General features: G+C 34.5%; 1 protein-coding gene across 5 annotated transcripts in view; it reads left to right on the top strand.

Annotated features, from left to right (window-relative positions):
* The first annotated feature begins 318 nt into the window (after nucleotides 1-318).
* Nucleotides 319-18,187, top strand: part of LOC121242743 (peptidyl-tRNA hydrolase, mitochondrial-like) — a 37,019-nt gene continuing 19,150 nt past the window's right edge. Inside the window, exons 1-9 of one of the 5 annotated variants that reach the window (XR_005935955.1) lie at nucleotides 327-878; nucleotides 1,549-1,633; nucleotides 2,170-2,237; nucleotides 2,336-2,386; nucleotides 3,176-3,249; nucleotides 5,486-5,544; nucleotides 5,621-5,697; nucleotides 5,798-5,967; nucleotides 6,071-6,371. Coding sequence is in view for 3 of the 5 variants with exons in the window: in XM_041140688.1 (XP_040996622.1) it covers nucleotides 612-878; nucleotides 1,549-1,633; nucleotides 2,170-2,237; nucleotides 2,336-2,386; nucleotides 3,176-3,249; nucleotides 5,486-5,544; nucleotides 5,621-5,697; nucleotides 5,798-5,911 (795 nt within the window). In the remaining 2 variants the exon portion in view is untranslated. Of the gene's footprint in view, nucleotides 879-1,548; nucleotides 1,634-2,169; nucleotides 2,238-2,335; nucleotides 2,387-3,175; nucleotides 3,250-5,485; nucleotides 5,545-5,620; nucleotides 5,735-5,797; nucleotides 5,968-6,070; nucleotides 6,372-7,199; nucleotides 7,213-18,187 lie in introns of those variants that run through there. The other 4 variants (XM_041140687.1, XM_041140689.1, XR_005935956.1 and 1 more) reach the window with 4 other exon arrangements.

The raw sequence follows: 18,187 nt of genomic DNA, 5'->3' as shown, positions 1-18,187 counted from the left end.
TTTTAAAATATATATATATATAATAATTAAAAAAAAATATGACCAATCAAAGAGCCATAGATGGTGGGTGTGCCACCTCCTAAGGAAGTAATGACGACCGCCCGATGGTGGTGGGGTGGTCCGTACTCTCCAAAATCCAGACCATCCGCTAAGTTTTTATTTATTTGTTTTTTTTTTAAGTAAAATCGCTTTTAAAAATAAAATATTATTGCTCATTTTTCTTTCAAATATCCTAGAAATATAATTATTCTTGATTTTGTTTTTAGAAAAATGGGAAATCTAGGGAGTCCGTTTTGTCAAGGCCATTAACGGGCTACCTATCATTTCCAAAATAAATATATAATCCTAGCTGAACGTGAACGACGTCTAAACAAAACCATTTTTTTTTCTCGGCTACCAAACAAGCCCCTTGTTTTTTTCCTGGGCAAGATAAACCCATTTACAAAAGTAAAAACCCTTACCTCTCCATCCTCTTCCAAATTATAATCACTCTTTAGGGTTTCTATCTATCTATCTCCATAAACCCTGAACCTTACCCAAATCGGTTTCTTCCATTGAGTCATTGAAGTCTTACAATTCTTAAGAGATAATAATAGCAATCAGAAAGAAGTATGAGTGTTGGTGCTTCTATCTCATCAATCGGAACCACGCGTGTTGCTAATTGCCACCGTTGGAGGACCCTAATTCCGCTTCCTTCTTTGCCCTCCTCCAATTGGAGAATGATGTCGCCTCTGGCTTCAGCTCCATCAGCGTTCATGTCCATGAGCTCAGCTTCGACGACGGAACCGGTGGTCGTGGAGGCCCCGAAGCCCAAGCACCCCTGGCTCATTGTCGGCCTCGGTAACCCCGGCAAGAAGTACCAAGCCACCCGCCACAATGTTAGTACGACCCTTTCTGTTTTGGTAAAATTTTGAGTTCTAGACTGGAGTCTAGCTAAAGGCAAATATAATAACGTTTGATATGCATGCAATTGGATTTCAGAGTTCAACTTGGAACTAAAGTAATGTTTTATATATATAAATATTTTTTATCAAAACATCTTATTTTTGTTATCTTAATAAACAATAATAAAAAAAGAAATTTCACAAAATTAAAGAAATATCTCACATATTTTCTATTGACATATTTTAAATGTAAACAATCACTTTCTCAAATTGTAATAAAACATCTCTTAAAAACTTCTAACATCCAACATATCCAATGTTTTCACAAAATCTTGTAAAAATCCATCTTTATAGTTTTTTTTTTTAATTTAAAAAATTCTCAAGCAAATGTTACCTGCAAACATCCGGCCAAGATATTGGCCCTTGAATTTTTTATGCCATAAATTTTAAAATTAGGTAACGCTGCTTTCGGTCACTTGTAAGAATTTTGGACAGTGTCCAATGTGCTATTCGGAAGTTTTTATTATTATTTATTAACAGCATCATTATCAATATGATAACTTGATATTTGGTATCGAGCTTGTTTAATGAGTGTTAAGTGCGCTAGAGTTATGTGGGTTGGCCTTTGAACTTTGAAGTTATAATATGAGGGAATTCTATTCAGGTGGGCTTTGAGATGGTGGATGCTATAGCCGAAGCTGAAGGGATTTCAATTAGCAGCGTTTCCTTCAAAGCTCTGTTAGGAAAAGGTTTGCCCTTCATTGTGAAGTGTTCTCTCTTTTTTGGGATTGAGTAATTGCACATTTAAAATGCATTCAACAACCCAATGGTGAATTCGACTTTTTTTATTGGGCCGGTTAATAGTCTGGGAATTATGCTTATGATGATAGTGGTTAAGTTGTCACTGTGTCTCACCAGCTAGCCTAATAATAAAGTATCTGCGTGGTTACTTAAATCAAAACGTTAATTGCTCCTTAGTTTATATTGCTTTCTTCCTTGACAAGAAATTCATTATGTCATGTTACTACACCACAACCCAGCCTGAAATACCACGATATTCATTATGCTTGTGATGATATATGTAATAGCATTCTAACATCTACCGCTCAGGGGTATTACTGTATAACTTATGCTAACTGTCCACCATGTCCTGCAATGCTGCCCTAATCCTTACCAAATGATACGCTTGAAGTAGATGCTTGTGATGTTTGATAAGGGAAATTAGTGGATCAAAACTAGTTATTTTCTTTATCTAGTCTTGGAATCATTTGAGCCAATCTTGCAGGTTTTATTGGAGACGTTCCAGTTATGTTTGCTAAACCCCAAACTTTCATGAATGCAAGTGGTCAGTCTGTAAGTAAGCTATCTGGACAATTTCTCCTATTTATTAATTGATAGGTTTTCTCCTCTTGTTATTTTCCTATGGTTTTAATGAGGATTGGTTTGTGGAGGTTGGGGCTATCGTATCGTATTACAAGATTCCGCTAAAGCAAGTACTCGTGGTAAGATATCATTTTCTTTCTCATGTACTTTATTAGGGATGGCAATTTTTGCCTGCTGAGTGGGGATCATGCCCAGTCCTCCCTGTTAATGGGACAGGGCAGGGATGGGGTTTGCTATTGAACCCAAGGCAGGATCAGGGATTTCCCTGCCACTGCTATACACACTTAAATCCTAGAGTTTTTCCCCTCTTCAGTATTTCCTTCTCACTTGGCCAGCTGCCGTATTCTGCACAGAAGCTATTCTTGTCAGCCATATCTATCTCGCTCTCTGTAAAATTCCCTCCCTCAACATTCGTTTGCATCCTCCTTGAACCCCAATCTCCATAGCTCGCCCTTGAAAGTACACCGCCCTTCCTCTCTCATTGACTTTAGATCCAATCACAACCTCCATGGAAAGGAGACGACATATCTGAGTAGGGTGAACACTAGGAACAATGAGTTGTTCATGGGCACAACAAGGTGGTCCTCACAGTGGTTTTGCTCCATCCCTTTGTGTTCCACCCCTGGCTTCATCCTCAACAAGTGCCACTGGGAATCAGCAATTTGAGTGGTTGTTTGGAGCCTTGATTTTTCCCCTTGATAATTGTTTGTTGTGGCTGTGATCATTGGTGTCTGTGTTTGCATTTTCAACAATGGGTGGGGTGGGGGCTACAGATGGGGATACCATATCTCTATACCATCCCAAACCTGCCCATCCCTACATTTGTTAACTTTGCATTCTTTTAGTGGGATCTTTTTTATTTCAGAGTCATTAGTTTTCAAATTTGAGCTTGTGGTTCTCTTCCACAGATTTTTGACGACTTAGATTTGCCATTTGCAAAGTTGCGGCTTTTGCCTAAAGGTGGCCATGGAGGACACAATGGGTAATTATTAGGCTGCTTTAATGTCCAATTTCTGTTAATATTTCAGCAGCTCTCATGGATTTAATTCAGGATCTTATGTAAAAGACAAGATAATGTTCCTGAATATATTTTTCAAATTTATATACTCATTTTATGCAGTTTTCTATTGCACCATATCCCTGGCTTTTAGTTAAAACTTAAAAGATGACTTTATGTATCCTTTAAAACCCAAGTTATATGCGCCTAATTACAAGGTTCTATGTCTCCTGTCACAACCATGATCCTCTCCTATGCAAGAAATCAATTTGTGGCAGACAATGAATGATGAGTGAGATTTCTGCTGCATCTAATTTTTTCAAATGGAAAAGAACTCGTGGTGGAGAGAGGCAGGGGGTTCGAATTTCCTTGCATGGATCAACATATCTTAGAAAGTTTTACATGGGACCCAATTCCAGGAAGGCCAGTAGGCATTACTTCAATGGTTTTTGAAATACATGCACATAAAGAGGTCTTGGGTCCAAAAAATGAACGTCTGCTAGTGTTAAGATATCTTTACTACAAGTAATTTGCAATTATTATGTCGTGTGAGATGTTTTTGTTGAACTGCTATGTGACTGTTAGGATTCCTAGAAAATAAGGCTCTTGTCACTGAAGTAAGTCAACATTGAAAAAATTCTCCTATTCCATACTTTGAAGTCACTAACAAAAGGAATGTGGATTGGGTCAGACACCAGGGTGTCGAAAACAACAATTCCTAGTTTTTGGGGCTCAGAGACACAGTTGTAAATGTGTGTAAGAATTTGGATAACAAAACTGGTCTATTTTATCTGTGTTCCAAGTGTTTGTTTCGTTAATGATGATATATATATATATGAAAACAAAAATCGTGAAAATTTTGATGTTTATCTGCTTCTTGACAAACCTCAATCCTCCTCCATTATAATTCTGCACACTTCTGAGGTAAATAATGGTGGATTCCTTGTCTCTCTGAATGTCTGTCAAAACGAGTGTACATTAGGGTCATGTTCCAGATTTTCCAAGGTGTCATTCAATAGGAGAAATCGCCTACAGATAATGGTTTTTAATTCATGAATAGCTTCTTCAAAGGATTGTTCCGCAACCCAGTACAACCACCCTTTGCTCTCTTATCCTTTCCATGGCCCAAGAAAAGTGACTTTTAGAATAATTGTTGGGGGAGGGGGTTGTGAGAGCCACGCACATGGGATTGTGGGAAGATATTAGGAATGGTTGGAGGGGTTTTGCATGCCAGTTCAGATTTTTGGTTGGATAGGGATCCAGAGGGTCAGGTTTTGGCATGGCATTTGGTGTGGCGATTGGGCCCTCAAGATTGTATTTCCTGCTCTATTCCAGATTCCATATGATCCAGAGGCCTCGGTGGCAGATTTTTAAGACATCTCTATTGTCTCTTTACAATGAAATGCTTGTTTTATAAGAGTGGCTCGGGATTGGAAGTTGGTGCTACATCCGAGCTTTTCAGCTAGCTGTACACTTTGAGAACTGGTAGTGTTATGGTTGATAAGATGATTTGTATTCATTCTGGGAAAGGGGCATTCACTGTTCAATCCCTGTACAGGGTTTTGAATTGTCAGAACCACATTTCTTTTCCTTGGAAATGTGTATGGAGGAGCAAGGTGCCTTTCAAGGTTGCTTTCTTTGTTTGGACTGCTTATCTTGGGAAAATCCTGACCATGGACAACTTGAGAAAGTGTGGGCTTATTGTTATAGATTTGTGCTACACGTGTAAAAAAAAAGTGGGAATCAATTATCACTTATTACTTTATTGAGGTTGCCAGGGTCATATGGGATGAGAATTTTAGCAGGACTGGATTTGCATGGGTAATGTCCTAAAGGTCGGTGGATTTTCTTGCTAGTTGGAGAGGCCTCCAGAGTAGCCATCAAATTGCTGCAGTGTGGAATACGAGTCCTTCATCTTATGTGGTGTATTTGGTTGGAAAGGAATGGCCAGAGCTTTGAGGATAGGGAACACTTATTGGATGATCTTATATGCTTCTTTTTCCGCACTTCATTCTTGTGCACTGCTGTTATTGTTCTCAATGGAGCTAGTTTCATGATTTTCTTGGATCCATTCTACCTCCTAAGTTGTAGTTAGGTGTTCTCTTTGTATACTTCTTGTGTGCTCAATCTTCGCCTATGTACTTGATTCAATAAAATTTTATTTTACCCCTAAAAAAGGTGACTTTTAGGCATAATTCTTATTACTTGTTTTCCCTCGCAGAATGAGGAGCATCATCGATCACTTCAAAGGGAACCGTGATTTTCCTCGTTTAAGAATTGGTACTTTCGAAGCACTAAACTTATTGCTATCAGACTCTATTATTTATTTTTGTCTTAAGTTGGTAAAATTTACTAGGCATTGGAAGGCCACCTGGGAAAATGGATCCAGTCAACTTTGTTCTTCGCCCATTCAATAAACAAGAACGTGAAGAGGTATGAAATTTTTTTTCATCAATCTATGGTGGAGAAAGTCACAAGTAGATAGATTCGATAACTAAAATAATGTCATTGTGCAATAATATTATTTTTGCAGTTGAACTTCACATTTCAACGTGGCCTGGAAGCAGTACGGATTCTTTTGCTGGAGGGGTTTAATAACAGTGCCACATTTGCTAACAGTGCCAAGACCCTGGAACAACTTGGTTAACTTCGGGCGCAAATTATAATTACTGGCGATCAAGGACAGGTGGATATATTATTCATGTAGGAGATTAGTGCATCACAGTTAGTGATCATTGCTTTTATTAACTTTTGGCTGAATTTATTTCCAAGCTGATGGTGAACTTATTGTCTCTATGTTTTATAGGCAATTTGAAGTTGTGATTGTCAAGCTATTCGTGGCTGGCCTTGAATGCATGCCTTGACGCCAGATGATTCATTGTGTTCTTTGCCCTTTTGCTCTTTCTTTTTTTATTCCTTTTGAAAAGGCTATATTGGTCTTCCCCGACGGAGCTTGCTTTCTGGAGCCCAACTATTTCTTCCTACAGGTATAGAATTTTGAGACTGTAAAATTGTAGACTTAAGGCCTCGTTTGGTTACACAGTTCAGATGAGATATTTTATCGAAAGTTGAATAAAATATTGTTATAATATTATTTTTTAATATTATTTGGGATTTGAAAATTTTGAATTGATTATTATATTTTGTGTCGGAGTTTGAGAAAATTATAATGATTATATAAGATGGGATAGTTTGGTTTTGTATATAACCAAACCAGCCCTTAATAAGTTTTTGAAGTAGATGAAAATCTTTCCCTGCAAAAAGAAAAATTGCAAGAATGGAATTCTGTTTGAGTCTATTTTTTGATCGTTGAGTAAATTCTGCTGAAATTTGTAATATGTGGAGTGTTTGCATGAATAACTGATCTTGCTCGATCAGCCTGGTTTCTGGTAAGAAGACAATTGTCTGATTGATAATATATATCTGCATGGAGATGCATTTAGTGCAAATTGATCTCACAGGTGGTGAACTATTAAGGAATGAACTGGAGAGCAAAACAAGTGCTAAAACTTTCTATTTCACCCAACAATTAATCAATGTGAACAGAAAATACAATATTGCAAACAGAACACTAACAACTGAACTTATATTTTTGAAGCCTGAAAAAACATTGACTCGTTTGATTACACAGTTATGATAAAATAAAATATTTTGTTGAAAGTTGAATAAAATATTATTATAATATTATTTTTGTTTTGTGATTTGAAAAGGTTGAATTGTTTATTATATTTTTTGTGAGAGTTTGAAAAAATTATAATAATTATATAATATGAGATGAGATTAGATAGTTAGATTTTGTATAATCAAAATCAGCCCTAAGTAACTTTGCAAGGGTCACTCGAATGTCTTGCTACACCAATGTGTGTATGCACACGTTCAACATTGATCTTACTATGCCCGATGGTAGTTCCTATCCACCATTAGATCAATTCTAGTTTTTTAAAATGACAAATTCAAGGGTCGATATATACATCATCATGATAAGAGTGGGATGAGGCTAAGTATTAGAATTTTTCTATATATTATAATTCTAAAGACACTTGTGGTGGTAAATGATTGAGAGAAAAGAATATGTTTTTGGTCGTTTTTATCACTTATGGTGGTAAATCTCAACCGACATTGGACGGTGAAAGGAGAGAAAAAATCGAAGGTGGCCCTACTGCTACAGTGAGTGAGAGAGAGAGAGAGAGGACGGCATGAGAGGAAAGAAATGAGGAAGAAGTACAGGGAGTTTAAACCCTAGAGTGAAATGACAATGGCACCGTTTCTATTATATTTTTTTTAAACACCGAATCTTAAAACGACGTCATTTCACTTACTTAAGTGAAACGGCGTCGTTTCATATATGTATAATTTAAATAAATAAATAAAACATTTTATCGATGCGGTCAGTTCAGCGGTCCGGTCCAGGACCAAATCGAGACCGAAACACTGGACATCGGTTTTTGTCAAATTCAACCACTGGCTGACTGGTTCTACGCTGGTTTCAACCTATTTCAAACTCCAACAGCCGGTCTGGGTCGGCTCCTATCAATTTTCCGATTTCTTTTACAACCCTAGTAGAAACCGAAGTTGAAATTTCCCATTTAGGTGGAAAAGGACATTCATGATGATAACAAAAGCCCAAAGTCATTATGTTGATGGTTATCTCTGTAGACCGATCGATATGATGGAAAATAGCATGGAACTTTAGACTGACTAATTTGTTTGAACCTTGTACTTGACTTTGAGGCTATACCATATTGAAGTGATGGAAGGATTGAAGAACTTTAATCAATCCCAATCAAGATGTTCATAATCGGGTCATTAATATAGTATGAATTGCGTTATATATTATATTTATATCTCATTATCTTAACGTAGGATTACCCATAAATCGAGTCTCTTTTTATTAAAAAAAAAAAAAAAAAAAAAAGAAACGAGAGAGTTGGCCCAAAGATTATGAGTAATGTCACATCAGCACAAATAAAATTAATATGAAAACGTAATGTAGAGAACAATTGATCTCTAATATATGAATAATGTCACATCAGCATAATGAGATAAAAGATGCCCAGTTTGAATTTACAACCCATCTCAATTCATCTCAACTCATTTAACTACTATTCATTATTATTTATCAACTTTAACTCATAAATCTCCCTATTATATATAATTCATTTCATTACTATTCACAACTCATCTAAATTTATCTTCAAATCCAAATCATACGTGTGATAGATATGACTTAGGCTGACTCTGACTAAAAATGGTCGAAGACTATTATGTCCCTTTTCCACATAATGTATTAAAATCATTGAAAAGTTTTGGTCCCATTAGTCTCTAAGAATCATTTTCCAATATACAGCTTTTGACCATTGTGTGTTTTATGAAAAGTGATAGCTAGCACTGTTATAATTTATAAGCATGTAAGAAAGAGAGAGAGAAAATAGACCCAAAGATTTCTGCCATGATTAGAGGCTTTACATGCGAAACTGTGGTCTATTTGAATTAAAACTTAGTTTAGTTATTGAAAATATCATTATCAGAATACTTCGTTACTATTAATTATTTTATTTTTATTTTTTATTTTTTATTTTTATTTAATATTTTATTATTATTTTTTCATTATTATTAATTGAAGGCAAAATAAACATGCAAGAAAGTGCTTCTTTTTGCCAGAATCTACTTCAATATATGTGTCCAAAGACAAGTCCAACCCCACCGGGAATTCCTGCAAAAGACTTGATGTTTTTTCAAAGATTCACACCAAACCCTTTTTCTTTTTTAATTCAAATCCTTAATATTTTAAATCTGTTTGTGCGTGACAGTGTCAGAGGATAAATTTCATATTCCAAAGATAGTTCTCCCATTGTCTCATCCCATGAAATTTTAATAGCAAAGTTTTGGAACTCTATATTCTAGAATAGAGAATTCTATTAAGTCAGTGTAGATAATACATCCAATAAATTGCTTAGATGATGTAATTTAATTTATAATAAAAATTTTAAAATTTGAATAATACAAATCATATTTTATCATGTAAGTGATGTAGATAGTTTGCTCTACATGCTAGTTTACAAATATAAACTCTTATAGAATTAATATTCTCTAAAATGTTTGGAATGCTCTATATAGGTGGATTTCTTCAAATCGCAACTATTGTCTTGAAACTTAATTGTAAGAGTTTTCCCACCTCAATGTCGAAGTAGTTGAATAATTAACATATTGAATATTTGAAGTTGAAATATGTTAATATAGGAGAATCGTTATGGATGAATGATTAGAACTCAAAGAAATTTATTCGATAAAACCCTGAGGGGTAGTTCAGCTGATCAGGCCTTGGGTTTGCTTCCCAATGGTCACCAGTTCGAGTCCCCTTAGGACCACTGGAGGTTTATCTGGTCGTTAACTTCAAGGTCCCATAAGATTAATCGAGATGCGTGCAAGCTGACCCGAACACCCACGGTTAAAAAAAAAATCACTTGATAAAATTCCCTAAGAATTTTAGAGAATCCACTCTTTCGTTATTAGAAAAATGTTGATTCATTTGAAAGTTATGCCAAAAATGTTTTGATGAATTATTTCATGAAAACATTATATATTACATCTCAATGTCACTCCTACGATCTATTGTGATAATGTGATATTATCTATCAACTCTTGAGCTTATTATAAAAGAAAGTTAATATAATAATTAAAAGTAATACTAGATACAATTATAAGGCATCCAACCTCTGTGCATTCTTTTTAAAAAAATGTGGCACCCACCATTAAAAAATATTTTTTCATATAAGTCCTATATTTATCACCTTATTTCAAAGGGATGTGCAGGGCTTCCGCACATTAAGGCTATAAATATTATTTATGGGTGATGTTACACCCACAAAAGATTCTTATAGAGAATCCTCATCGAAAGGCAAAATTTTTTTTTTTTTTTGGCTTGTTTTCAATCATTTTTTAAACACTTTAAACATTTTTAAAAAATACAAGAAAATCACAAATTCATTTAAAAACACTTCCTTAATCATTAAGTAAAAAAAATTAAAAATAAAATGAAATGAAATTCGGTACAAGATTTCGGTAGAAATCTTCTGTGGAAATAGTATTTTCCATTATTTATTAAGTGTGCATGACTTAGACACCTTGAAACTGTAAATATTATTTCTCAATAAACTAGACAATAATGCATCAATCTTGATGAAAAGAAATGAAATGATAATATATAAATTATCATATCATTTGAAGTGCAATGGCAAGCAAATGAACCAATTGAACAGTATATACATATTCACTCTCCATCTATTTCAAGTTAAGTGTTACTCTATTATTTTCATTCTCAATTACACGTGATGGTGTGTTACATTTCAAGCGCCTTTTTATATCAACTACTCAAATGATATGCACTTAAGACATGACACATCACAAAATATGACAAGCGATAAAAAATGGTTTAAGATTAAAAAATAAATAAAAAAATAAAGCAACGATGAGAGATTTGGAATTGCTCTGATGGCGACCCACCGAGAGAGTATAATAAATGTATGGGTTGTATGCACATTTTGAGTTGCTGTAAATATGGAATTCCTATAATAAATGCAATGGGCTTCACGTGATGTGGTCCCTGTGAATGAGGAGAGTAATCCGACATTGATCCTATCTAGGGGTGAATTCGGTCCGGTCTGATCGGTTCTGAGAAGGTTTTGTAGACCGGACCGAACCAATTCGGTCCAGGGTGAGAAAACCCTGGACCGAACTGAATAGGCATAAGGATCGGTCTGGTTCGGTCCGATCCTGTCGGTCCTATTCGGTCTAACCCTATTCCAGATGGGCCAATAGCCCAACTTTATTCTTCTGTTTTTTCGGCCCAATAGTAAAATCCACTAACATTTTATCCAATTTGAAGCAAAAAAATACAACTTATAAAGCCACCCACAAAATGCTTATAAAAAAAATGCAAGTTACAAATCTATTCACCGATAGTCTAAAAATGAATAAATTATAAAGTAATATGCTAACTAAATTACAATGAATAAATTTAAATAAAAGGTTTTACTACAAGAAATAAATTTTATCTATATCCATCAGAAACTTCAAAAGAGGAATAACTACTTGATTTTCTTACTACTAATCCATCCAAACAATTTAAACAAGGTTAAAACTAAAAATTATACCAGATAATGAAAGAAAATTAAAAAAATATTCCCAAGCAAATTTGGCTTCTAAAAGGAAGAAAGAAAAAAAAAACCATTCCCAAGCATAGATAATAAAAACTAAAAATTATACAGGTTCCAAATAACTGAAAAATTAAAAGGTTTAAATATAAATTACAATTTACATCAATGCAAATTATACAATTATTCTCCTGGCAGCTCTTAAGTCCTAGCTTCCTACATCTTTTGGCTTGGCATACTTTTCACTTTTCAATTTTCACAATACGCTATAAAGTGTAAACAAAAGAATTATTAGCAAATAGCAAAATTGAAAATTGAAAACTAACGAGCTAAAATACATTTCACCTCATTAACTTGCATTGGTTGTAGACATTGTATTTGAAGCCTCCATAGAATTGTCACTGTCCCGAACAAGTTCTATACAATAAAGACACAAAACATATTATATAAATTTTTATAACATATAGTATTATAGATCATAAAAGTTATAAAATGAAGTACTTATAAAAAAAAAGTTATAAAATGAAGTAAGAAACATACCCAACTGCCTCTCAAAATCCTCCACCTCATTCATTAAAGTCCTAAGGTTGATTGGAGTAGAAAAAGAACAAAGCCAATTCTGTGTACAAATTAGAGCCTCAACCATCATCGGAGATAAACTATTTCGAAAATGATCAAGGACACAACCCGCCGTGCTAAATGTAGATTCAGAGGCCACTGTAAATACCGATATTACGAATACATCTCGTGCAACTTTTAAAAGTACACGATATCTAACTGAATTAACCCTCCACCAAATAAGAATGTCAAAACTTGGGAATGTCTCCTCACAACTTTCAGCTAGGTATCTATCAACCTCATTCTTACTCCCCAAAATGTTTTTCGACTGTAACCGTTGCTTGAATATGGTCATTCTTTCTACCGTCCTATCAACTCTACCACTACCACTACCACTACCATCTGTAGAATTTACTTCTTCACGTGGGGGACATGTGCATTGCTGTTGTAGATCAGAATTGTTGCCTCCCTCATTATCAGCGTATGCCTCATACATGCGGATTAAAGCATTTTTAACCTTCCAACTCAAATCAACAGCTTTTGTGGGATCATTAGCATACATGCATTCCAATGCAAAGTCAAAATATCGTATCTTATACCGAGGATCAAGAATAATCCCAACAAACAACAACATATTCATATTATCTAAGTCGCCCCAATATTTGTCAAATTTTTTCTTAATATTTGTGGCCATTAATCCCACCACTAGGCTTCCTATTTCACACTCTACATCAATTGCATAAGATATTTTAACTAACTCCAGAAAAAAGAGTTGCAAATTACATATTCATTCTCCGAAAAAGATAAAGTTGTATCATGAAATAGTTCAAGAAACCTTACAAATAACTTTACCTTCTCTCAATCGTTATTATTGGGAGGTTCTAACTTCTTTGATGTTCTCCTATTCACCACATCACCAATTTGATCATCATCATCATCATCATAGTCTCCAACACTACCAAGGAACCCCAAATCTTCTTCTTCTAACCGTTCAAAAGTTTTTCAAAATTTTAAAGCCCCTTCCAACATAAGATAGGTGGAGTTCCACCTAATCGGTACATCTAAACAAATGCCACTTTTGCTTGCAATTTCTTCCAACCCAATACATTTTTTAAATGTACTCCACCTTTGAGGTGAAGACTTAACATATTTCACAACACATCTCACCTTCACAATTGACTCATCAAATTCCTTCAACCCCTCACGGACAATTAAGTTTAGGATGTGGGCATAACACCGAACATGCAATAATTCATGTTCCAAAATAGTGTCATTCCTATACTTAGTTTTTTTCTTCAAATAAGAAAATGCTCCGTTATTAGAACTTGCATTATCAAGTGTGATTGCAAGTACTTTCGGTCTCTCCCAATCATGCAAGCACATCTCTATGGCCCTACCAAGTGTATCACCCTTGTGATTCTCAACAAAATAAAAGGAAAGAATTCTTTTGTGTAGTTTCCAGTTATCATCAATAAAGTGTGCCGTGAGACACATATAATTAAGATTTTGCACGGATGTTCATGTATTCTGGTGAGGAAAACTCGTTGCTCTTGAATAGCACTTCTTAACTTAGTTTTTTCTCTTATATATGTACTAAAGCAATCCTTCGCAACTGTAACACGGGGTGGAATCCCTACCTACTTAGGGCAAACAATGAGTATAAATTTCTTGAAACCCTCTCCTTCAACAAACCTAAAGGGTAACTGATCAAGAATAATCATTTCTACCAAGGCTTGTCTGCAAGCCTCAACACTAAATGATATGGGCACAAATCCCCCACTATCACTTCCTACACCCGCCTTCCAACCAAGAGTAGTTTGGGACTTATCCGTCTGTCTCAATAGACATTTCTTATATTGTTTTTCAATGAGATACTTCATGGACTTTGTACCGTTGGTCTTCATATCACATGCATACGAAGCACCACAGTAATTACATGCAGCCCTAGGTTTAGTTGGATCACCTTTTGGTATTATTGTAAAATGATCACAAACCATTGACCTATGTCTACCACTACCATTCGGTTTAGTATTAGCACTTACATTGGGTGGGAGTGGAGGAATGCCTTGCCCATGTGTAGCCTGTGTTGACTCTACATCATCTATAGTAGAATCTTATAGAATCAATTCTGGAATATAGTCCATCTAGAAAAGAAAGAAAGGGAATTAAATACTAATTAAGGGTTTAGTTCTTACATGATCTCATCAAGAATAATTAAGGGTTTAGTTCTTACAAAAACTATTTCACCTAAAAATACACAATCTGGAAAAAACAATATTTGAAAAATATTGTTTAGTCATTGATCAACATTAACAATATTTGAAAAAATAGTACTCTTAAAAGGGGGAAAACCTAGAACTGGACAACATATATAGCACTAGTGAATCAGTGATCTGTGTAACATTGTAAATGTGCCCTATATTTTAACATGAAGGCTGAAGCTATGTGAAGTTATAAATGTGCACTACAATACTCATTACTTCCACATTACACTTCAACCATCATTTTCTTAAAGTTATAAACCTCATAAAATCCTAATTATTAATAACACAAACCCAATCAGTGATTGGCAATCACAATTCACAAAACCCTAATAAGTTAATAACACAAACCCAATCACAATTCACAATTTACAAGCATAATCACTAAATGAATAAATTTCGGATTCAAAAACACCAATAAAACCATCTACCAGATTTCGGATTCATTACCGTGATTGTAAATTTGTGAGGCCAATTCCCCGAGAGTCAGTGCGTCAGTGCGTGGGTCTATGCGTGGTAGCGTGGCTGCATGGGTGACTGGGTCTGGGTCTGCGTGGGTGACTGGGTCTGCATGGGTGACTGGGTCGGTGATTAAGAGACGAGGGACGAGAGAAAGGCGAGACGAGGGACTGAGAGAGGCGAGACAAGGGACTGACTCGACTGAGAGAGAGGCGAGACGTTGGTCTGTGATTCGTGAAGACTCGAGACAAAGACGAGAGAGAGGCAGAGACAAGGGATTGAGAGAGAGGTCAGGCGGCTTGTGCGTAGACTTTAGGGTTTGAAAAGAGAGAAAACGGCACCGTTTATTTGGGACTTGGAGTTGGAACTCCCTCAAATGACAAATCATCAAATGTGATTTTTTTTTTAAATGATAATTAAAAAATTCCTTTTATGGTTTGAAAAATTGATAATTATAATTTATATATATTTGTAATACATTTGAATTTTTAATAGATAATAGTGATTTAGTTATAGTGATTATTATTAGTATTAATTATAAATTTATATATTGGTATAACTATATTTAATATTAGACTATAGTTATATATTCGTATTAGTTATAAACTTAGTGATTTAATATAGCTATATAATATATTAGACTATATAATAGTATTAATATTATACTATTAGTATAGTTATAAACTTATATGCTAGTAACTTAGTATTAGTTATAAACTTATAGTGATTTAGTATAGTTATATAATATATAAGACTATATAATAATATTAATAGTATACTATTAGTATAGTTATACATTAGTATTAATTATAAACTTATAGTGATTTAGTATAGTTATATAATATATTAGACTATATAATAGTATTAATATTATACTATTAGTATAGTTATATATTAGTATTAATTATAAACTTATAGTCATTAGCCATTAGTCATAGTGATATTAATAGTTTAATACTATATATAGTTATAACTTATAGTCTTATAGACTTATAGTGATTTCTTTATAATTATAGACTATAGACTATAGTTATAGTATTATAGACATAGTGATTTAGTTTAGTTATCAATTTATACTTATATAATTATATTGATGATGTTAATTGTTATTTGTTACTAACTTAGAGTATATTAATGTATTATAATTTATGATATTTCTAAGTTAATGCATAAATTATAATGAGCTATTTACAATTTTTTACATTTTGTATATGAAGCAATAACTAATAAGCATAAATAATTTAATTATCCATGATTCCATACATCCATACATGCTTTATATTTACTTGCAAGTTGCAACTTAGGTCATAGTCTCATAGATGTCAGTGGTCACTAATCACACATTAGTTAATTATGAATTGATAGGTTAATTTATAATATATGATTAATATAATATTAATTTGTAATTACATATTTAAAATTTTATATTCTAAATGGGGATAGGTTAGATAAAAATTACATAATTTATTATGTAATTATTATATAAAATAATATATTTAGGGATAGGTTAGATAAAAACTACATAATTTATTTTACAATTGTTATATAAAATAATATATTTATTAAAAAAAAAATTTTGGTCGGTCCGGTCCGAGAAATCTCCACCTCAGGACTGGACCAAACCTCGAAATCCCACTACTTTCTGGACCGAGACAGACCCTCCATTTCTTCGGTCCGGTCCGGTCTGGACCGTACCATTCAGTCCGGTCGATTTTTCCGGTCCGGACCGGCCACCTTACACCCCTAATCCTATCACTTTGCATGTGGTGTGTTTGTCATGATTGCAGCCTGGTCTTGCAGTGATTTCTTAATACACCCTTGCAAATTCAACAAGGAGGGAATGACTTTGAGTTTGTCCCTCAAAAAGGAAAAACGTGTAAAGACCGGTGGTTTTGTGAGCCCGTCAACAAGTTGATTTTTACTGGAGATAAAACGAACTTCCAAAGATTTGTACTGAAACTTTTCTTAAATAAAATGGTAATCTATCTCTACGTATTTTGTGCATGCATCGCACCACATAATGAGATACTGTTTGAGAAAGATACCAAATTCTTTGAGAAGGGATTGAAGCCAGAAGGATTTAGCAGTAGCATGAGCAAAACCACCCTATATTCAGCTTCTGTACTTGATCGAGCAACACTAGGCTGATTTTTGAAGCTCTATAAGATGAGATTTTTATCAAAGTAGATACAAAATCTAGAGATAGATCTCCTATCATTAGAGTATCTCGCCCAATCAATATTCAAAAAAATCAACAATTGAGTGGATGAATTGGGTTGAATGAGTATGCCCAAGTCAGCAGAGAATTTCAAATACCTCAGAATGTGTTTCACGGCAGACTAATGAATCTCAATTGATTTACGCACAAATTGACATATTTTATTTACTGTAAATAAAATATTGGTGCGTGTCAAGGACAGGTGTTGGGAATAGTAGGAATACAACTCATTATGGGTCCCGGCAGCTCAAAGGACACGTGTCGAGTAACTAAAGGAAAGTAGAAAAATATCAAGCAATCCCCATTAAACACAACGTGTTGGGAATAGTAGGAATACAACTCATTATGGGTCCCGGCAGCTCAAATGACACGTGTCGAGTAACTAAAGGAAAGTAGAAAAATATCAAGCAATCCCCATTAAACACAATGTGTTGGGAATAGTAGGAATACAGCTCATTATGGGTCCCGGCAGCTCAAAGGACACGTGTTGAGTAACTAAAGGAAAGTAGAAAAATATCAAGCAATCCCCATTAAACACAACGTGTTGGGAATAGTAGGAATACAGCTCATTATGGGTCCCGGCAGCTCAAAGGACACGTGTCGAGTAACTAAAGGAAAGTAGAAAAATATCAAGCAATCCCCATTAAACACAAAGTGTTGGGAATAGTAGGAATACAGCTCATTATGGGTCCCGGCAGCTCAAAGGACATGTGTCGAGTAACTAAAGAAAAGTAGAAAAATATCAAGCAATCCCATTAAACACAACGTGTTGGGAATAGTAGGAATACAGCTCATTATGAGTCCCGGCAGCTCAAAAGACACGTGTCGAGTAACTAAAGGAAAGTAGAAAAATATCAAGCAATCCCCATTAAACACGTGTTGGGAATAGTAGGAATACAATTTATTATAGGTCCCGGCAGCTCAAAAGACACGTGTCGAGTAACTAAAGGAAAGTAGAAAAATATCAAGCAATCCCCAATAAACACAACGACAATCATGGAATCAATTCAGTCCCATCATGTGTAACAGTTCGTTTTTGTAGATAATCCAAGGCTGTCTTCCAATCCCAATTCCAAAAACTGGCCACCACAATTCACGTGATCTCTTCTTCATCATCCCTGAAAGCGACCCCACAAAACCCACCACAAATTTTTTTTTTAATTATTTTTTTTTATAAAGAAAACTTGGATTATTGCATTGTGTTTGATTTTTTTAGAGCCTCCTTTAGTTATACAAACGAGGTTAGATGAAAAATTTATAAATAATAATAAAAT

The sequence above is a fragment of the Juglans microcarpa x Juglans regia genome, chromosome 8D, assembly GCF_004785595.1.
Source record: "Juglans microcarpa x Juglans regia isolate MS1-56 chromosome 8D, Jm3101_v1.0, whole genome shotgun sequence".
In the NCBI taxonomy this organism is placed as follows: Eukaryota; Viridiplantae; Streptophyta; class Magnoliopsida; order Fagales; family Juglandaceae; genus Juglans; species Juglans microcarpa x Juglans regia.
Note: the sequence above shows the minus strand (reverse complement) of the source record. Positions and strands in the feature narration are given on the sequence as shown.